The 20,234-nt window shown below is 52.2% G+C and overlaps 9 protein-coding genes and 2 non-coding genes across 11 annotated transcripts; 9 read left to right on the top strand and 2 right to left on the bottom strand.

The window, feature by feature from the left end:
- Nucleotides 1-136: 136 nt before the first annotated feature.
- On the bottom strand, nt 137-3,813 carry MDM34 (ERMES complex subunit). Its single transcript, XM_062915519.1, has 2 exons — nt 2,978-3,813; nt 137-2,471 (listed from the first exon to the last, which is right to left on the bottom strand). Exons 1-2 carry the CDS (start codon nt 3,242-3,244, stop codon nt 1,125-1,127), a joined length of 1,614 nt encoding a protein of 537 aa, XP_062761484.1. The 5' UTR covers nt 3,245-3,813; the 3' UTR covers nt 137-1,124.
- On the top strand, nt 3,795-6,753 carry IPK1 (Inositol-pentakisphosphate 2-kinase). The gene is made up of 3 exons (XM_062915520.1): nt 3,795-4,973; nt 5,036-5,305; nt 5,364-6,753. Exons 1-3 carry the CDS (start codon nt 4,790-4,792, stop codon nt 5,939-5,941), a joined length of 1,032 nt encoding a protein of 343 aa, XP_062761485.1. The 5' UTR covers nt 3,795-4,789; the 3' UTR covers nt 5,942-6,753.
- QC763_705190 (uncharacterized protein) lies at nt 5,961-7,230 on the bottom strand (the record flags this gene model as incomplete). The annotated part of the gene is given in 3 exon segments (XM_062915521.1): nt 5,961-6,011; nt 6,024-6,258; nt 6,324-7,230. 3 exon segments carry the CDS (start codon nt 6,932-6,934, stop codon nt 5,961-5,963), a joined length of 897 nt encoding a protein of 298 aa, XP_062761486.1. The 5' UTR covers nt 6,935-7,230.
- On the top strand, nt 6,926-9,068 carry QC763_705200 (uncharacterized protein). The gene is made up of 2 exons (XM_062915522.1): nt 6,926-8,318; nt 8,374-9,068. The coding sequence occupies exons 1-2, from the start codon at nt 7,980-7,982 to the stop codon at nt 8,707-8,709; spliced, it is 675 nt and encodes a 224-aa protein (XP_062761487.1). The 5' UTR covers nt 6,926-7,979; the 3' UTR covers nt 8,710-9,068.
- Nucleotides 9,069-9,601: 533 nt separating this feature from the next.
- On the top strand, nt 9,602-10,006 carry QC763_0103890 (uncharacterized protein; the record flags this gene model as incomplete). Its single annotated transcript, XM_062906430.1, has 2 exons — nt 9,602-9,691; nt 9,863-10,006. The coding sequence occupies 2 exons, from the start codon at nt 9,602-9,604 to the stop codon at nt 10,004-10,006; spliced, it is 234 nt and encodes a 77-aa protein (XP_062761488.1).
- Nucleotides 10,007-10,144: 138 nt separating this feature from the next.
- On the top strand, nt 10,145-11,322 carry QC763_705210 (uncharacterized protein; the record flags this gene model as incomplete). Its single annotated transcript, XM_062915523.1, has 3 exons — nt 10,145-10,471; nt 10,531-10,968; nt 11,035-11,322. 3 exons carry the CDS (start codon nt 10,145-10,147, stop codon nt 11,320-11,322), a joined length of 1,053 nt encoding a protein of 350 aa, XP_062761489.1.
- A 211-nt stretch (nt 11,323-11,533) lies between these two features.
- On the top strand, nt 11,534-12,224 carry QC763_0103910 (uncharacterized protein; the record flags this gene model as incomplete). The annotated part of the gene is made up of 3 exons (XM_062906431.1): nt 11,534-11,672; nt 12,010-12,106; nt 12,176-12,224. 3 exons carry the CDS (start codon nt 11,534-11,536, stop codon nt 12,222-12,224), a joined length of 285 nt encoding a protein of 94 aa, XP_062761490.1.
- Nucleotides 12,225-13,746: 1,522 nt separating this feature from the next.
- GTR2 (GTP-binding protein gtr2) lies at nt 13,747-15,824 on the top strand (the record flags this gene model as incomplete). Its single annotated transcript, XM_062915524.1, has 4 exons — nt 13,747-13,982; nt 14,047-14,148; nt 14,204-15,604; nt 15,649-15,824. The coding sequence occupies 3 exons, from the start codon at nt 13,747-13,749 to the stop codon at nt 15,135-15,137; spliced, it is 1,272 nt and encodes a 423-aa protein (XP_062761491.1). The 3' UTR covers nt 15,138-15,604; nt 15,649-15,824.
- On the top strand, nt 15,375-15,465 carry QC763_0103930. Its single transcript has one exon. It is a non-coding gene; the product is annotated as a tRNA-Pro (tRNA).
- On the top strand, nt 15,751-15,870 carry QC763_0103940. The gene has a single exon. It is a non-coding gene; the product is annotated as a tRNA-Ala (tRNA).
- A 666-nt stretch (nt 15,871-16,536) lies between these two features.
- QC763_705240 (uncharacterized protein) lies at nt 16,537-16,803 on the top strand (the record flags this gene model as incomplete). The annotated part of the gene is made up of 1 exon (XM_062915525.1): nt 16,537-16,803. One exon carries the CDS (start codon nt 16,537-16,539, stop codon nt 16,801-16,803), a length of 267 nt encoding a protein of 88 aa, XP_062761492.1.
- Nucleotides 16,804-20,234: the final 3,431 nt, after the last annotated feature.

Genomic DNA, 20,234 nt, shown 5'->3' on the forward strand with positions numbered 1-20,234 from the left:
CACCTACCTACGCTGCCATTCTCATCTCATTTTTGCTCACTGCATTGTCAATATCTACTTCTCCCACGCTAAAATCATTCCTAATCGGCATGTCATTTTGGCTGGCTCCTTGAATGTTGTCTTGCCTGGTGGCTTTGCTGCTGTTTGCCACCTTGGGCTTTGACACCATCCACAACATCAGAACAAAGTTTTGCATCCCAAATCCACACACACCACATGTGATCTTGTAATATTTCCTATTATCAAAGAAGAGTCGAGAGTTGTCAAGGTAAAGGTATCCAAAGTCCCCACAACAAAATCCATAGTTCCAGCTAGATTTCAAATACCAGCATGGGGACTACTGTTTACCGAATTTCCACACGCACTTTGGTATACACATCGCCCTGGGCGTCTCACACACACCGCGACGAGATTTGATATCCCCCCTCCACCACTTCAAGCCGGCCAACATAGGAAAACCACACACCCACACACCCACACACCCCACCCAAAAAAGACATCACGAAAGAAAAAGAAAGGAAAAAAAGGAGGGAATATAGACTTTATCAAAAGCGTCGTTGGTTGGTTGTGTTTATGCGTCCGGACAAAAAGAAAACGAAACAAAACCAGAAAAACCACAGGAAAGGATCTCTCACTTTCACCCGCTCCTTCTCTCTCTCAAACTCAACAAATGCTTTTCCCATCCTAATATCAAATAGTCCACACAAAAACTTTTATCATGTAGACCCCACTCAACCCAGGAAAAACTACCCAACCCATCTAAGCCATACCACTCCCGCCCCCCAAAAATGATGTATCAGCCGGAACCAAGAAACCCAACCAACCAACAGTAGTAATATTCCCTCTTCCGGTAAAACCAAGTGTCTTTTTTTTTGATATCCCTTCAACGCCATGAAAAAAGAAAAACGGCAGCCCAAAAAGCCAAGATGATGTAGCGCAATCCATTAAGACAAGTATAATGTCGCGGGCTGCCATGTCGCTATACTTTCAAACGACAAACAACAACGCCATGAGAAAAAAAAAGAGTCGAATATGTTCAAGAAGAAAAGAACAACAAAGGGGAATCTTTGGTACTCGAAAAACAAAAGTGATAAGAGGGGTTGTTGCTGCGGGTAGTCGCGCCATTACGGCCTAGGCTGGTACGCAGGAGGGGGCGTGTCATCCCTTTCCTCCCAGAACTGAGGATTGCGGTTCTTTTCGTCGTATACACGGCGGGCAATCTCTCCGGCCATCTTCATCACCCACGCTTGCTCGAGAATGACGGATGGGGAGATTTCCGATGGCGCTCTTGGCCGAGACCAGTCTGTTGGGACCTTCATATCAACAGGCGACGCCTGATGAGAAGGCTGGTTCTGGGTGGTGTTGGGCGCGCTAATCTCGATCGAGGGGACGGCAGCCTCCGAGACCTTGGCAGGCTCACGATCATTACGGAATGATGGTCTGCGCGGATGAGCACCACCGAACCGCACCTTGTTGGTGTTTGTAGCCGTGTCCTCCTCGGGAACCTCGAGAATGGGGTGAGACATGATGGGCTCCGAAGCGGGCGTTGTCGAGGTGGAAGCTGTCTCCGAGGACTCGCCCGCCTCGCTGCCACCTTCGCTCGAGGTCTTGGCACGCAAGTTGACCACACGGGTCTTCTTTTTGCGGCCAGCCTTGGAATGCCGTCCGGAGCCCAGAGACAAGCCAGCCGTGGCAGAATTGAGACTAACCATGGACGGTCTCGAGGGCAAATGGCCCTGATCCTGGCTCGCCGTGTCCGAAAAGGTGTAGGTATGGGCGGTCCCGTTGGTGTAAGAAGTGGTCCGGTGGAGGCTCGGGGTTGCCGGTCCGGGTGTGCTGGCTGTGTCAACCCGATCTGATGGCCCCGCCCAGGCTCTGAACATGGCTTCCTTGATTGAAGGGGTGAACAATGATGACGTTTCTTGCGTGGACGTCAACGAAGAGAGCTTGAACAAGGCCTTTTGTGAGAACAGAGACTGTGTTTCTGTTCCCGCCTCCAGAGACAATTCCGAGATGGCGGCAGGATCCAGAAGGTGACCCTCTGCGTCAACAGCATCCAGGGGAGGTGTCGACAGCGGGTTAACAGTGTGATCTACGGTCTCCTTGGACTGCTCCTCGTCCTCCTTAATGATTTGGTCCGGGCACCAGATCTGAAGTGAGAGCCTGTGGATGATGGCTGGCAACTCATCCATCATCAGATCCCGCAGCTTCTGCTCGATAGTCCGTTGAAGGTAGTCACGGACAAACGGGATCGAGTCAAAGGTCGACGAGACCTTGAGAGACTCGAGGGGGTCATTTCGAAAGACCAGCGTCAGCCCCTTCTGCTTTGAGAAAACCACAATGATGAAGGCTGAGAGCTTGATCTCAGACAGGGTGATCTGAAGCGGGATGGTGAGGCTGGACGACGCCGACAGGGGCTCCGGCGATGCGAAACCTGGCTTGCCCGACAGGTAGGTATTGAGGGGGTTTGCCTGCGCTGCTATATTAGTCTCCTGTTATGCTTCCAGTGTTCCATGTGTTCCATGAAGTCCAATCTATGTGGGGTAGCGGTGAGGAGAATGGGCGAATCCCTGCTCTCGAATTTGGGCACAATTTCTGGTCTAATGCGCCAAGCCTGCAGCTTTCACCGCACCGCCAGCGAAACAACCGAAACAGCGTCCCATCGCGAGCTCTAGAATTCCTAAAACCTGGTGTGGAGCAGTCCCTAGGTTTCGGGCCCCAAATTCGGGTCTCGGGCGTCGAGGGGCACTTGCCCTTGCTCCAGTCCAGATGCTCCAGACGCTCCAGATGCTCCAGATGCCCACTCTCTCCCTCCCCGCCCCCCCTTTCTCGGCTTTGTGAAATGCCCGGCTCCCTCACTTGCCCCCTCCATACTATCCGTAGCTAGCAAAGCACTTGCAATGCCGGTGGCTTGTGACTCGCGTCCGGGGTGGACTTGTCCGATATGTCCGTCGTAGATAACAGAAATTGCACATACTTGCACCCTCGTTTTTAGCGTCAGAAAGGCGTCGCCGGAATAGCACATTTTGAAAATTCCCCTGAAACGGTCTTCGGCCAGGTCACCAATCTCCAAAATCTCCAGGTCTGGTGGCACGGAGCCAAGGTTGAATTCGGTCACGAAGATATCATCGACGATGATGGGAGGCTTCGGAGACTTGTTCAGGGCGGTTGTGAGCAGGTCGCGCGCGCGCTCGTAAAAGCCGGCATCGGCCGTGAGCGGCGACCAGTTGAAGTTGAAGGCCATGTTGAATTGGCACCCAGTTTATAGAGGCATCGCAAGAGCTATGATGGGTGTGCGGGGCAGGTCGACCCGGAGCCAGGGCAGGGAGGCTTGCTTCGGTCGGATCGAGGTGCACGAGGCAAAAACCGAGGGGTCGTGGACGTGGGTTGTCGTCGGGAGCAATTTTACCCAAGGTAGCGAATGAAGTTGACGACGGAAGGCAAATAGTAAGTTTTGATGGTGGGCAGCTGATAGATTGGGGATGGGGATTGGGTGCAAGGACCTTCGTGGACTTTTGTCGGGTGCCCGTGGGAATAGAAAAAAAAAGAGAGAGAGCAGTTGCGGCTTTGGAGAGGTTGTGCGGAGGGATGACGCTATCTGACGGGGAACGGTTGGTCTTTGTGTGCGGCAGAAACGGGACCTTTTGGAAATTTTTCGCGCTTTCCCTGCGCCGCGACTTGGCCCATGCTTGACCCTTTGTGGGGGGTTGCCATTTTCCCTAGCTTCACTGACCAGTGGGCTGATGACTTTTCTGTACCGTCTGGAACATCTGCAGCAGCATCTGCACCTCCAGGGCTCTGTTGCTGATGGCCTGGCTGCCCAAGCCCTCCCTCCCTTTAGGATTGATTCATTTTCTCATCATCAGTTTGCAACCTGGAGGTCTCAGGTTTGCATTCAACGCCGTACAGCCCGCCCAGCCACCGGTGCAAACACACACTGCCCGAGCTATCCAACGGATCCGGAGCTTACCTGTCGTACAAAATAATCCGGGCTTTACGGCTATCACGGTAGCAGATGTCGGAACAAGGGTGTGGTAACAGCCAGTCGCGTCTGGGGAAATTGGGCAACCACGCATCAACTCATCATCCCAAATGCAACACAATGTGACAATATACCCAATCCAGACACTCGAAACTGGACCAGCCGTCATCCGATGATGTTGCGGGGAACCCGACTGACAAAGACACCTGAGCTCCCGTCTCCGCCCGACCGAGGTCCAGTGATCCACTGCCACTGCTTGGGACCAGGCGGGAGCTGTGAGAGCTCGGGCCCGCCATCTTGACGTTTGCCCGGGCAGGGGCATGTGCTCCGCCGGGGGTCCCGAGAGGAGAAAGCTAGGTTCGGGAGTTGAACCCGGAGAAAGACGTCAACGACAGGGGCATTTGGTGTTTGCAGACTGACGATGTTTGGAAGAAGAAGAATTGATAAACCATTGTTGTGAAACAAAACAACCACCCAAAACCTAGATTGGTCCTAAAATCTAGCCATCGCTTTTGATCGGACTCTGCCGCCGTCAAGCTACCCCTACCTTAATCAAGATTACTAGTAGTACACCATGAATAGTCGCACAAAGCATCTCAGCTGTCCCGCGCACGAGATAATTGATCCAGCAGTTCCAACGCGGCGGATAGCGGCACCATCTCAGCGTCAGCTCATCACCTAACGGCCAATCCGGTGAAGCTCGGGGGGCCGTTGAGACAAGACACTACTACTTGTGCCCAACCAGACAGACGACCAAGGAATTTCCATCATTCGCATGTCCGACTTGAAATTTTCATACCCTTCACAATGTCTCAAAGCGCAAGCTTTTCGTCTGACCATATCCCGGACATTTCGGGTTTTTACCCTGAAAAATGGACCATCAAGTTCGTGAACGAGGGGGCCGCGAACCTGGTCTTTGAAGTGAGATTACCACCAAGTCCACCAAGCACGACAGAAAGCCACGCGAACGGGCACAGCGATATCTTCCAGGGTACTGCCAAAGCATCCTCCTTTTTCTGTGCCACAGCATCATCATATCTGACCTTCTCACAGGACACCTCCTGCGCGTCCCAAAAGCTGGCGCCAAGACATTTCCGTACCCAGAGTTACTGCAGTATTGGGATTCAACCATCACGCCCCTATTCCCACCCGAAAATCTGGTCCAACATCAACTAGTCAAACTGGGCCAAAGCCCATCCAAAGTAATCACTATTCTTGATGAGCTTCTTGCCAAAGCGGAATCCGGCCGCCGCAAGGACTTCCGTGACACCCGAGTACTCCCGGATGCCCAGTACGGCATGCTGATAGAGGATATGCGTTCTCGTTAGTCAACACCTTGTCTTCGAACCTAGTGCTTTCCGATGTCTAACAAGGCTCACAGAAAACCCAAGTGATTATTTTGTCGAGTTCAAACCAAAGTGGCTTTCGCCTTCACCATCGCAGCGCACACGCTGCCGCAACTGTGCCCGGGAAGCCTACCGTGATCACCTTGATCCCTCCCACCACAAGGCTCACCGCCTGGGCATCCTCTGTCCCCTGGACTTCATCGCCTGTCGGAGTAACCGGGGGAGTTTGGAAAACGTCTTGAAGCACATCGTCCCTGCGTCAGCCTCGCCGTCTCATCGCAATCACCTCGCCGACTGGTTGAGGACCAACAGTCTTCTGCCACTCCTGCAGCAAGCCCAGGCGAAACATGATCCGAGCCAGGGTGTTAACCTGGAGCTGGCAATGACGCTTCGGGACTGCAGCCTGTTTCTCAGGATATCCACCCCCCAAGATGGAACAGGGCAACCGGCGAGGATAGAAGCCAAACTAGCCGACCTCGACAAAAAGAACGCCGCCAAGAAGAAGAAGCACTGGGAAGAGCTCGAGCGGGATCTTGTGGAAGGCGGGTTCTACGAGGGAAAGGAGCAGCCAAGGGAGGAGACGGACTGTTTACTTGAGCGCGCAGCTAATTAATTGAGTTCGTGCTTTCTTCTTACAACGACCCCAAAAACTTCCCAACCCTCTCCACCAACCACTTTTCCCCCTCTGGGTTTTCCTCCGTGTTATCAACCCGGTGATTCGCCCCCGGGATCAAACCGCTGAAGTCACTCACAACCCCCGGCTTGCAAAAGCTCGCCCATTTTTGAACCGTGCTTTGGACTTGTGCCGGCTTGAAGGGCACCCACTCGTCCTTTTCTGAGGGCAAGATCAACACCGGTGTTTCCAGCTCTCCCCAGATGGTCTTGAGCTCCTCGTCGGAGAAGTCGGAGCTGAAAAAGTCGTCGTCTCCCCTGTTTTTGTCAAGTCAGCCACTCCTTCTTGTCACCTACCCACAACATCATCAGAAGAACCATACCCTTTCGTAGCGAGGGATAACCACCGATAAGCAGTAACTGGACTCCCCTTCCAACCGTCAGGCATGTCGTCTCGATCGATTACATGCTCCCCTTTCCCCTCCTCTGCCATCTTTTTCGCGACCGCGATACTGTTCTCCAACTGTGCCGGGCAACAGCTCATCACCAACGCCTCCCTGTCGCTCACGGGGCCTTGGAGGACAATCCCATCAACCTTCTCCTCCGGCTCTAGTTCTCCCAGTTTGGTGCAGTAGAACATGCAATCCTGGCAACCGGTGGAATGGCCCATCAGCACGATCGTCTGTTTCTTGAGCTCAGAGCGGAGGTAGCGGACTAAAGACGAGATTTCGGCGCAGTCTTGAGAGAGGGAGGAGTACCCGAAGGCGGAGAAGGAGGAGGTGAGACGGGCTTGGAAGAGGGAGAAGCCTAGGGTTGGGGGGAGGGAGTGAGAGAGGGTGAGGGGGTAGGGGACTGTGTGGGGCCCGTCGCCTAGGCCGCCGAGGAAGATGAGGGCGTTTGGGGGGGAGGGGGAGGGGGAGGGGTGTTCGTAGAGGGGAAGGGTTTTGGTTGGTGTGGTGGGGTAGGAGTGGACCAGGACGGGGAAGGGGGTCATCTTGAGGGTTGGATGAGGTTGGGGTTATGGTGGTGGGATGGGTTTATTGGTGTTGAGGTTGTGTTTATGGTGGTGAGATGGCTTTATGGTGGTGAGGATGCCAAGAGATATCTTTGGCGGTGGTGGGTGGGGGGAGGGGGTAAGATTGGAGGGGTGATGTATAACCCTAACCCTTCGATGACAGGCTGGTTATCACTGTCAACACCCACCACTTTGACACTTTCTTTCATCATCAACTTCAACATCGACATCATTTTGCTGTGACATGACACGGTAAGAGCATAAACCATGTTCACGACCAGTTCAAGTCGGCATATCAAGAAATTGACTGCTCCCGACAGCACAAGCGACCTGTTTTCCGACCTACCCTCCATCTTTTCCTCCCGGGCGCTTAAGCACAAACACCAGACCAATCACATCGCCAAATACAATTGCAAGCAAGGGAAGCAAAATGTGCCGCGCGGGAGGGCGCTTCGCCCTCGGGGACGCTTTCCCCAGATTGGATCCCCTGTGCCGATTCCCATCTGGAGATGATCGTCCCTGCTGTTTTTTTACCGCTGTTCAAACCTGCAATCTGCATGCAGAGAGCCAAACGAGCCAATCCCGAGAGGGGGAAGGGGGTCCTATTTCTGGCGTGGGAGAAGATGGAGGGGAACTTCTTGGGAGACGGGACATCAAACTACTAGACGCATGGTGTAGTGGAAGGGTAACAGTCGCGCATCGAAATCTTGGGTGCTGCTGTGATGTGAATTTCGAGGGAAGCAAGAGCTAACCGCCCGGATCCATGCCGAAGATGTAAGTGAGGAAGTGGTATTAGTATGCCCCGTCACCTCCTCACTTTTGTTGCGTTCGATAGACTTGTGCTCTCACCATTCCACGGCATACACACCATCTTCCCTTGTTCATCTTCGGGTTCTCTTTTGTTTGGAGCGCTTTCTCGAGTTACACGGCTTCTCCTTTTTCCTAATTTGATACCCAGAGCAGTGCTCTATCACCAACAACAACAACAACAACAACAAGTATATAAACCACCTTCAACCACACAATGGAGAAAACAGCCACAGCCTCCGCCCACTCAGCGGCCCCCTCGTTCCAAACCCACGTCGAACCCGACCTCCACCTCCAATCCAAAATGAAGTCCCTCGGCACAATCAACACCCTCCGACTAGGCGCCACCGCCCTCGCCCTAGGCATGAGCCTCACCGTCCTGGGAACGGCGGGCAACACCCTCCGCGTCTACGAGGAAACCCACGTCCTGACGCCTCACTACCTCCCCCTCTGGCCAGAGCATTTCAACATCCGACCTACCATCTCCCTCGTCGTTGGCAGCGTGTTTGTCATCCTCGCCAGTATTGCCTCTCTGGCCTGCTCCAAGATCACCACTGTTCGTTCCCCCGCCCCCTCCCTCCCCCTATCATCTACTAACGGATGCTGTTTAGTTGAGGAATAAAACAACCCTCCACACCTCCACCACCCTCGCCGCACCAGTCGTGGGGTTGATCGCGGCGCTGATCTCGGTTGTCTTCTTCTACGCGGCGAATTCGTCGGACACGGTGGACACGTTTACTTCTTGGACTTGCAGGTGGAGGGATGTGCCCATGGGGCAGCAGCCGCATTGGGGGACGTTGTGCGGGCAGAGTTATGCGGGGTTGTATCTGGCTATTCTGCTGATTCCGGTTGAGGTGGTGGGGTTGGGGTTGGGAGTTTGGGAGAAGAGGGTGGGCGGTTATGTGGAGGGGTATCAGGGGGCTAGGAAGAGTCCTGCTTTGTCTTAAGGGAAGTGGAAGATGATGTCGAACAAGGGGGAGGTGAGGGGTTGATGGTGGTGTGGTGGGCTAAATTGTGCATAATTCTGTCTTTTCTTCTTGGTTTAGGGACTACGGTATTGGTTTTGGGGGGTTATGGCTACTTGGATAATGGGAAACATCTGTTAAGCAATTGCTGCTGTTTTGCTGTTCGGGATCTGTTTGCTAGGTTTGTGGTCAAGGAAAGATTGGAAACAGGTTGCATTTCAGCCGGCGGGCTGTTGCAGAAAGTCGGGGACTGTTCCCGAGAGACATTGTGCACTTGATAGGTAATCTCGACTGTTATCAAGGCGTTGCCGTAGTTGGAGAATCTTCATCATTATATCCCCTCCATCGTGAAGAGATCCAAAGTTGCAAAAGCTCCTATCGACAACCTCAGCCAGGTTTCGGAAGCACGGCAGTCATCCTACCCACGTGCTATTTCGCTGTGAATGCATATGAGCCTTCATTTATTACCCGCGTTCCCGAATGGTGGAGGGCGGGAGATTTCATCTATCTGTTTGGCGCTATCGAGAGCAAACACGCATGCGCCCTTATCTTTTCAGACGTCGCCTCCCGCTGAGCCGACGACGATAGGCGGGGGTTGTGTGGTATGAGAGTGGTGACAGAGGTCACATTTCATGTGTGAATGGTTCTGAATTTTGAGGCAATGTGCGATGGCGAATACCATGAATTCCAATTTTGATGCCTTTATGTCTCGTGGTTCCCAATTGGTTGTAGGGGTGAAATGCTCTGTCCTTCCTTGTCAATACTTTCATAACAGATTTTGTAACCCTCAAGGTGAGATGGCAGAGTTGACAATGCTGTGACCCGGAAACTGGCGCCTCAGAAAACCTCCCATCATCTTGATTCCTGTACCGCGATGATTGGGAAGGGGGGAAGCTGCGCATATGTATTGCAAGATATCGGGGTGGTAGTGGCGACCCTGAGTGCTCCTATCGCTCCTGCCTCTGTCCTTCTTGTCCAGTTTTGGCGTGTCTTGCTTTTGGAACAACACATCAATCATCTCAGCCCAGAACCTACGCCTCGACTTTAAATTTGTCAGTGGCCTATTCCGTTTGCTGGGCTCTTCGTCCTGCGTCTACATCCACCCAATCTGGTGTCTAACCATCCTATCCGCTAGGCTTGCCTGATTCCACAGCACAACGCCGTCCAGGCGAATCCTACTCACTTGTTCTTGATCAGCTTCAGCTTTTCGGTTTTCCGTCGTGCCACAAAACAGGGAGACGGTTGTCTCACCATTCACCCGAGTGAACGGACCCCTTGACGTGAGATGCGCGACCTACCTCATCTTAGGCGACATTATATTTTCCGCTAAAGTTACAGGCATTGCACCTTCTTATACTCGGCGCAAACCGAAATCACTTGCTTGAATCGAGGCCGAACCCAGCTGCCAGTCCTCGTTATGAGCCGATCGCTGTCGCAACAGGCTGCGGCCGACAAGGCGCCCGTCATGACCCCTAGAAGGTTGGCACCGGGAGGTCAAAGAGAATTGTCGTTTGCCGAGCGCAAAGCACAGGACACACCTCCTTCGACATCGTCTCCGGCAACTGCAACCGGAGACATACTGGTTCGTCCAGGGCGCAAAAGACACTCGAGGCCGGATCTCGTCAAGCAGCAGAACACCGTCAACTTCTTTGAAGACGCTTTTGCCGTGTCCGAGGGCAACACGGCCCGGGAAAGGGTACATGGGGATGCCATTGTCATGGCCGAGGTCAAGACGAATGTCATCGTGGGTTTTGCTAAATATTTCCAGGCCATGGGTACCGTCTTGCTGACCGTGCGCCATAGATCAGTGACGAGTTCACTCTCATCACCGAACTCTCGTATCACCTATCCACACGGTATCAGCGCCCTGTCTCCTCCATCGTCGTCACCTTGCAGCACGGAGCCTGCATGCTTTTCGGAGGGACCTTTGACCCAGCCTACGTGATGTCGATATATGCGCTACCGTCGCAACTATTGCCGACAACCAACAAGCGAAATGCGGCATTGATCCAGAAACACATGGAAGAAGCGATAGGAGTGGTACCAGCGAGGGGCTTCCTGAGGTTCGTCCCTACCAAGGAAGAACATTTGGCATGCAACGGTAAGACGATGGCTGGGGAGATCGAGGAGCTGGAAAAGACAATGAATGGAATAGGTCTCGGAGGCGCCAACGTGACACTGGATGAGGCACAGGGAGCCATATCCAGAGGCTTGAAGGCCAGGGGGAAGCTGAGTGCCAGGGTAAGTACTGCCCATTCGACCGTCTGTCCTGCCAGCAGTGCATTGACATGCCTTCATGTGCTACAGCCTATGGCAAGCTTTCGATCATTATCAGCGGCAGGGTTCCATGCCAGAGAACTTACACCACCCACCAGCGCTGACGAGGCGCTTCCAACCATTCCAGGCTCACCCTCGACGTCGCCGGGGGCAGCTCAACCTGGCGTCGGAGATAAGGAGGGGCTTCCACGAGAGGAGGATCAGCCCAGGACAGCACGTAAGAAGAAGAGCTTTGTGGCTGCCATTTTCGGCCGGTCAGGTAGTGTCAAAAAGCCGGGGCATCGCTCCTCATTGCCGGTGATACGTGATTCAGGCTGAGGGATAGTAGTGGGAAGGGTGACGGGAGTGGGTGAGGATGATTAGGTGCATGCACAAGTATACCTAGAGGGAACTCTTGGAGAGCATCACACAGAGGACACGGTATAGCATAGCATTGAACTTTTTGGACGAGGACACTTTTCTCGTATAGTAGTAGGTAGGTTTGGGAAGTCGAATCGAGGACGTTTCTGGTGACCTACGGTAACTAATGATGCATGTGCCAAGAAATATTCAAGCTTCCGGGCGGTTGATATATCGAGATCTCTCCAGGCCGGCCCAGGCGCTAAAGTTCGGGGAGTGGGGTTTATGTAATCGCGCTGGCTGGCAGCACCCCGCAGTAGCCCGCTTCGGTGAGCAGCACTCACCTGAAGGTCTCCTAGTCTCTCCCCTTCGATGGAACATTGGCGCCTTGCACTGAACACCTCCTGGCTCATGAGACAGCGAATTGCATACAGCAGAGCAGAGCACAGTCTTATCGATATCCTTTCTTTTTTCTCCCGACACGTTTCCTGACGTAGTGAGAGAGCCTGGACACATCTCGAACACTCTCACTGCCTAAGATCCGCCTGCGGGGTTCAGATGACCTGAGCTCGCCGTAACACACTACCTTACCTACCTTCTGGAGCTGCGATAGCGAGCTGTGAGAGAGTGCCTCACCTGCGGGGTCGATTCAGCAAAGCAAGACAGTATCGATTGAGCTTCACCGACGATTGATCAGCCAACCCAGTCAGGGATCAGGAATATACATCCTCCCCTATATCCAACAAATAATACAAAAACACCGGTGAGTTTTCATCTTATTCGTCAGATCTGACCTTGCTCACCTACAGCTTATCACTGACTGGCACCACAGCCTGAGCTATCTGAGCCCTTTCATGGTCGATCTTCAAGTTCAGCATTGATCTCTTGGAGGAAGCGGGGTGCTCTCAACCCAAGGTCGAGCGTCTATCGTCAGATAGTTCAACATGGAGGTAAGGGCAACCGTTTGTTCTTCGTCACAGCCTCGGTCACCACAGCAAACCTACATCACATCACAGCAATCTTGCAACAAGTCACGATCCCTGCAAGTGCCAGGTCTTGCTGTGTTCTTTCTCCGAGGACTTTTCCCTCGAGGTGATTCCTTCGTTGCGCAGCTAGCACTTTCCCATCGCCGACGAGTCACACAGGGGTCTTGTTGGTTCTGTCTCGTTGGTCTGTCTCGTTCTAGAAGCAACGCCAGCACCGTTGGGGGCATTTTCCAAAGCTTTGTGGATTTTCCCCCTCTGATTCCTCTTTTACCGCCGCAACCAACAATTTACCCCTGGACCCCTGGACGCGGACACCGCCCGGTCCGGCTTTTTGCTTCTTCACTACCAACTCCTCGGCCTTCCGACCAAACTGTGACGCCTCTTCGTCATCTTCGTCAGGCAAGTGTCACACCAGCCTCGCAGCGGTGACGGATGGGCGGATAAGCGGGAGCAGACGGGCAGGCAGGCAGACAACCAGGCAAAAGGCAAGTTATAGGCAGCAGAAATCCCGCGTGTCAAACATTGCAGAAATGTCTTTTCAGCGAGTGAGTTACCCGAAACTCTTTCATCTGCTGTCTGTATGTTGCCCCTGTCGTCACTGGGTGACCACTTGGGTTTGACTTTGCGGCCGAGCCACCGGGTCCAACTCGCTGGAATCGGGAAGAATGCTTGTGCAACCCCGGTTGATATTTTTTTTTTCTGGCTCAGGATTATTATGCTGTCATGCCTCGCTCTTGCCTAGTTGAGTATGATATGGGCTTCTTCTGACCGCAACTTTGCCTCTTTCCGTCAGTGCGGTGGTCCCTTTCTCTCATCCACTTGGTTCCCTCCCTCTTCCTCTCTTCTTCCTCTGTCAGACAGGAACACAGAAACACAGACACCAGCAAAAGTCCACGAGGCGAAAAAGAAAAATGGAGGCCATGTGCGGATATGGTGCCAACCAGAGGTGAGCTCGCCTCGCCGGTTAGGCCCAGCGCCACGACACCACCAGCAGCAAGCAGATGCTGTGAGAGCCTTTGTTTCTCTCACTCACAGGCAATGCGCATGCGTCGAACCGCAAAAAGCCAGCTCAGACCTGCCTACCACCACTTCATCCAAAGCACAATTCCGTTGTCTTGTCTCTGAGTCGACTCTGCTTTCCGCCTCTCGGCCGGTTCAGAAGCAAGCAAGCAGGCAAGCAGTTCCCGGCTTGGCCAATCCCGCCAGGCTGTTTACGCAGCTTGCAAACAAAAAGGGCTTGTCAACATCGAGGATTCGAGGATTGGGTTCTTGCCTACTCGTGTCGTGTGACTGCTTGCTTGCTTCTTGGGGGGCATGCAAGGGCGGTGACGGAGGGGAGACTTGCTTTATCTACTTCAGGGGCTCCCTCTTTTTCTCTCAAGACACCTCACCTGGCTTTACTTTGTTTTGTTTCGTCATGTATTCTACCGGTGGCAATGGGGGCGGTGCTTCGAGGGACAACGGAGAGGATCTGGACTCGCAGCCTCTACGCCCTCGTCCGATCAGGTTTATCAGTCCAGCAGCGCTAAATCTTTCTCGTGTTTATGAACAGAACCGGCAACGAATCCAAAAGAGAGATGGGCCAAAAGTGCCTGACCCGACGACGCCCCAGACGAAGGGGAAGCCTCGCCTGTTGTTGATGGGACAAAGGAGGTATGGAACCTTTGGATTTGTATGGACAGTGTGGAACTGTGGCTGACTGTGCTGTTTGTTTCAGGAGTGGGAAGTCGTCCATCTCGAGCGTGGTGTTTCACAAGTTGCCAGCGAGCGAGACATTGTTTCTCGAGTCGACGGCCAGAATTCAAAAAGACAGTCTCAAGTAAGCGTCTCAAGAGAGCAAAGTTCTGTGTGGATCACCCGCTGACACGTTGAAGCTCTTTTATGGAGTTTCAGGTTTGGGATTTTCCAGGTCAGATCGACATCTTTGAAAACCCAGCCTATTCATTCGACATGGACGCCATCTTTGGCGAGATTGGGGCTCTCATTTGGGTCATTGACGCCCAAGACGACTATCTCGAAGCCGTGACCCGGCTCAATATCACCATTCTCCACGTCCAACGAAGCTACCCTCACATCAATATCGAGGTCTTCATCCACAAGGTTGACGGCCTTAGTGACGACTACAAGCTGGATATCCAGCGCGATGTGACGATACGGATTCAGGACGAGCTGTCGGACCAGGGGATCGAAAACGCGCCTGTCAACTTCCACCTCACCAGCATCTACAACCACAGCATCTTTGAGGCCTTTAGCAAGGTCATCCAGAAGCTCATCCCTAGATTGGGTCAGCTCGAGGCGATGCTGACGAACCTCTGCCGGACGTGCCGGTTCGAAAAGGCCTATCTCTTCGACGTCAACACGAAGATCTACATTGCGACGGACTCGACCCCCGAGGACATGGCCAGCTACGAAATCTGCTCTGATTATGTGGATGTTATAATTGACTTTACCGAAGTTTATGGGAGCTGGCCGAGGACGCAGCAGTGGAGGGACAGGCTGGAGGGGGAGCCGTGGTCGCAGCCGCTGGAGGATCAGGTGGCGTGCGAGTGGGCCGAGAGCGGGATGGTGCTTGCCGACGCGCAGAGGCCGATCATGCTGAGGGAGGTGGACAGGTTTCTGGCGCTGGTGGCGATCATGAAGGAGGGGAGTTATGAGAAGATGCCGCAGATTAACATGAATGTTGATGTGGTGGTGAAGGGGCTGACGGAGTTTTTTGAGATTACGAAGCCGAGGGGGGGAGGAGGGGGAGTGGTTGGGGGGCAGGGAGGGGAGAGGGTTGTTAGTCCTGGTGCTGCTCCTGCTTTGTGATGAGCGGAGTGTGTTGGGTTGGTTGGAAAGGGGGCGGGGGGAAGAGCAAAACTATATACATAACGTGATAATGAGTTTTGTAAAGAGGATCTGAGATGAAGGGGTGAACGCGGATGCTGTCCTTGGACCCTGTTTTGTGATGTTCAAATTACATGGCAAAAAGTAAACAGATGGAAAAAGGGGGAAAGTAAAAAACAAAAATGGATTTCTTCTCTGAGAGAAGATGGTCGTTGTACTGGGGCCACCCGGGGATTGAACCCGGGACCTCTCGCAAGCAATGCTGTAGGGTGAACCCTAAGCGAGAATCATACCACTAGACCAGCGGCCCTTTCTTGAATTGATGTTTCTCCTCTCCTCATTTTTGAGATGATATGGAGCTGTGGGCGGAGACCAAGTCGTCCCCCCAACACTGAAGGGGTTTTGTGGCAGGGAGATGGTGGCTTGGGGAAGCCCTAACTTTATCCACTCTCTCTCTCTCTCTCTCTCTCTCTCTCTCTCTCTCTCTCTCTCTCTCTCTCTCTCTCTCTCTCCACATCTACACTAACTAAAATACTAGCAGAGAGAGGGGCCTTTAAAAAGGAGGGCTATGAGGGAGGAGGGCATGAACAAGACAGGGCGTGTGGCTCAGTTGGTAGAGCGTTCGCTTAGCATATTTCACGGTTTCCGATTAAAATTGGGAGTCTGGGGTACGGATATATGCGAAAGGTCCTGGGTTCGATTCCCAGCCCGTCCACTGCTTGTAAATCACCATTTGGTGGTGGGTTATCTTTTGTGCTTTTTGCAGTCTGGTCATTTCTTTTTGTTGCTTGGTTTGTGGTTGGGGTTGCGGTGAGTGTGGTTGGGGTTTGGACTGAGGGCTGGTATGGAACCGAAGGCTGTTGTGGACTGAGGTCTGTTGATGGAGGTCTGTTGATGGAGGGCTGTTGACTGAGCTCTGTTGACTGAGCTCTGTTGGTTCACTATTGGTTGTTTGTTGAGGTAGGTACAGGTATAGTTTGATCTTACTCTTCGAAGCCAGAAACTTTCGCTAGAGGATCACTGGAACCTTTGTCATAAGTATTATGCAAAGTGAATCGTGAAGCCAACAGAAGAAACAATACTCCAAAGCAGACTGTGGATAAAGACTTTTTATGGAAGGTGGTGTGTTGGTGTTGAAGTACCTATCTAGGTAAGTACCATGCAGTCGGCCTCAACTAAGGTCTACTTGGAAATTGTTGACAAGATATTTCACCATACCAGAAACTCGAAACTACTTCACTTTCCTATTGTCACACTTGCATAGCTCTTCTGGCTTCCAGAGCCAAGTAAGAAGTCTTGAGAATATCCAAGGTAGAGGGGGCATCTTGGACCCTAAACTTCCGATGCGGACAATGATTCACAAGTCTCAAAGGTCACTGAGATGCATGGATTCGCATATTGTCGCTACCCCTTTTCTCCCCTTTTGATCGTTACCGAGGCCTGGAAAGGGGCCCCCAAAGACAAACAATCTCTCTTCAGTAGCCTGAAAACCGCGCCCCCCTCAACGGCCAAAAAAATAAACCTCTTCAACAAGGCAGCAATACCCCAGGTATCTTGCAATACGAAAAATTCATCCGTCTTTTTATTGTTGTATGAACAAACCGGGCATGATGGGTTTGCTCCCGATGTGCCAATACGGCGCAAGTAAAATGACTACGTACCATCTCAACGCAGCTGCGTCGCGTTTAGGGCGGCCAACCGGAAAGGGGGTAAACCTGGAGCGGGGGAGTCGGATGATTGTTGACTGTTTTTTTCTTTCATGCTTGAGGTAATGGTGAGTGCAACGCCGCAGTTTGGCTTTCAAGACGGAAAAAAGCGAGTGGGATGGTGATGGTGTTGGTGTACGAATCGGCAGAGAGAGCTCTTCCCAAAGGTGTGAGAGAAGGAATGGACTAGGAGCGATGACCCGACACTCCGGACCTCCAGCCTGTTCTATCTAGATCGAAAAGCGCAAAATTCCGGATTCTAGAAGCTGGTCCCAACTGCGCATCCTCCGAGTCCCCCGTCCCGTCTATTCTCACCCCCTCCCTAGGTCAAACTCCTTCAGCCCTCCCGGCTCGTTTCGCAACAACACTCTCAATAAGACACCATCTTCATCACGATCCATTCTCAGCCCTTGTTCAGCCCAAAGAAACATGAAACATCCCGAATTCTATGGGTTAGGGTTTCCCTTTCTCCCTTCCCAACACTGCCACCATCACCACCACCACCACCACCCTCATCTCCAAAATTCTGCCTCGCCCAAGTAGGTAAGCTTCCAAAAAGTCACCCGCACATCCATCCCACCACCGGACAGCCCGCATCTATGTCCCACGACATTCCAATTTTCCCATGCATTTAATCTATGTTCCTCCAAAAAACCGAGCATGTGAAAGCGAACGCAAGAAAGATGCGGTACGTAATCCACCCAATCGAGCTCAGCCTCTGAGCCTGCAGACTGTTGTGCAAAGGTAGAGTTGGTCAAGGCTCAGCCGCTTTGCTGAGGAGGGGAAAAATCCCGTGGGCCGGCTGGGTTAAACGGGCGGGTGGGTGGTCCACCCCCGGAAAAGGTTCGTTAATTACCTGGTGCCTCTGGGGAAAACCACCTAGACCCCTAGACACAGTCAACGGTGATACTGCAGGGGTTTGTGGGGGGGGGGGGGTGGGGAGGAGACACAAGAGTGGTGCGTACTGCATCGGGGTGCACAAGTTAGAACTTTGGAAGCTTAACGAGAACACGGAGAGGGCAGGGGTTTAACTTCCAGACTACCTAAATGTGATGTGTGCGTGCTCTTCATGTTTGATGCCTTTGAGGACTGGCCGGGCTGGGATAGGTAGGTTGCCACTACCGGTGCAGTTAGAGTAGGTAGCTATAACCTGGCCCTCGGATACGGCAAAACCCCCGATGCACACCCGCGGCAGTGTCACTTAGACGGCAGCTGTGCGGCGGAGGGAACTACGCCATCCCACGGGCCCGCGCCCCAGACGAACGGGCAGGGAACCCTCTTACGGAATTTACCTGAGGAGAGAGACTGTTATGTAAGTAGGATGAAGATGGGTGTTATCTTTTGACTCTTGCACACCCCCACACCGGCCCCTATGATGAGGACAAGACGGATGGATGAGTAAAACATGTCTCTCCGCCCACAAATCTGAGACAACGTACTCACCCGGCCTGAGCTTGAAGGGGTTGCTCCCACTAGGTAGATATGCCTCTCCATAAGCTGAACCTATGTTAGACTGACAGGCAACCCCCCCTTCGGTCCCGGGCCGTGTCTTAGCCTCTTTGATATCCTGGCATCATCATGTCTTCGGTGTCTCTGTTGCCGTGTGTACACCTCCAACCCAGCCCTTTGAGGCAGGTAGCATGAGGCAGGTAGCACGAACGGTTACATCTGCTTTCATTACCAAGAAAGAAAAAATCTCACTTACATGCACACATACAGACCTAATCGCGTCTACCGAGCCTTGCTGACATGAGGACATGAAGAAATTAGCCGCTGCGGAGTCTGCTGCAGAGTTGATGTAGGGTAATATACCTCAAACCTCACCAAGATCTCACCTGCTTTTTGGACATTCACCCTGCTTGCAACGTCATTTCTGTTGAATCAGAAACGTTACCTCGCATCACTCTCTTTCAGTGTGTTGACTATTCACGGAAGACTTCAACCACATGCAACCAAAGGATCCAAAACGAAAAAAAAAAAAAAAAATTGGGTTTGAGCAAACGTTTTTCTCGTTTTTATTAACTACGACGTGTAGTAGAATCCTCGTAGTCTCAAGCTACTTGGGTTATAGAGCAGAGAGAGAGAAATTTCCCAGCCGCAAAAAAGAAAAAGAAAAAAACCAGTTGCGGATTTCCCACGTATTCCCCTTCCAGCATCTCAAACCAGTGAGACGAACCCCCGTTCCCGGCCCCCCATTCCCCATCTTCACCACCCTTTCTGACAGCCGAGGAGCGCGGTTATCGTCTTTTGACTGCGTTGTAAACCGGAAAACCATGACCTGAACTGCACCCATCACAATTCCCCTTCTGCCGGGAAATAAAACGTGCGCAACAGTAATCTCGTTCCAGTACCAACAGCCAAAAACAACACCCACTTCCCAAGCCAAGCTGTCAGGATTGGTGCGGAGAAAGGGGAAAGAGAGCCCCCCCAAGGCAGATAAAAGAAAAGAGAAAAAAAGACAAAAATTAAAAAAAGACAAACCAGTTGCCTTTTTATTTTGCCCTGTTCACAAAATCCAGACACCCCTCCCCCTTCCCCAAAACCAACCCCCTACTCCCGTCCATTCTTCTTGTTCCATATCCGAGGCAAGCCTTCCTTGCCTCGGGCTCGACCCAGCCTCCTTGGAAACCCTTCCTTGTCGACAACCAGTGTCTGCCCTTTTGCTCAAGAAAATCACATATCCCGTATGAGTTTTTTCATGTCGCGCGCGCCAGGCTAGATGAAAGTTATGTTTTCCGCTGATTTGTTTTTGGATATACACCTCCCAAACAACAATCCAGTGTTTTTTTTTTTTTGCAGCGTTTCCGGCATCAAGCCGAAAAGTCGTTACCTCGTCGTCGTCGTCGTCGTCGTAATCGTCGTCGCTCGGTCGTACGCAACGTCGCAAAAAAAAAAAAAAGCCGGTTCTTGTCGGGGATATATATATCCATCATTAAGAAAAAGAAATAGGCCGTAACATTAACATTCATCCATGAGACAAGGAATATTAAAATGTTTGGTATCCAAGGTGGTCGTGTGTTGTTGGGTGAGTGAAGAACGAACGTTAAGCGAGTGCTGGTTTTTTTGGCGGAAGGTCGAGTCGAGTGGTGCTGAATTTCGTCCCCCATATCCACCAAGTTTTTGAAAGGGAAAAAAAGAAAGAAGAAAAGAACAAGATCTTGAGCTCGGTCTGTGCCGAACTTGGGTTGTGGTGCATTGCTGCGGTCTCCTCTTTGATATTTGAATCACCGAAAAGGAAAAAAAAAGTTTCACACGACAAAAGAAAACAAGACCACCTGTATCTCATCCTTTCCAAAATATGCCGATAAATATGCAGATAAAAACTCAAATATCCAGCCCCAGGACCCAGCCATGTAAGGTTTGATGTTGTGTG

This window comes from Podospora pseudopauciseta (assembly GCF_035222475.1).
Source record: "Podospora pseudopauciseta strain CBS 411.78 chromosome 7 map unlocalized CBS411.78m_7, whole genome shotgun sequence".
NCBI classification, from domain to species: domain Eukaryota; kingdom Fungi; phylum Ascomycota; class Sordariomycetes; order Sordariales; family Podosporaceae; genus Podospora; species Podospora pseudopauciseta.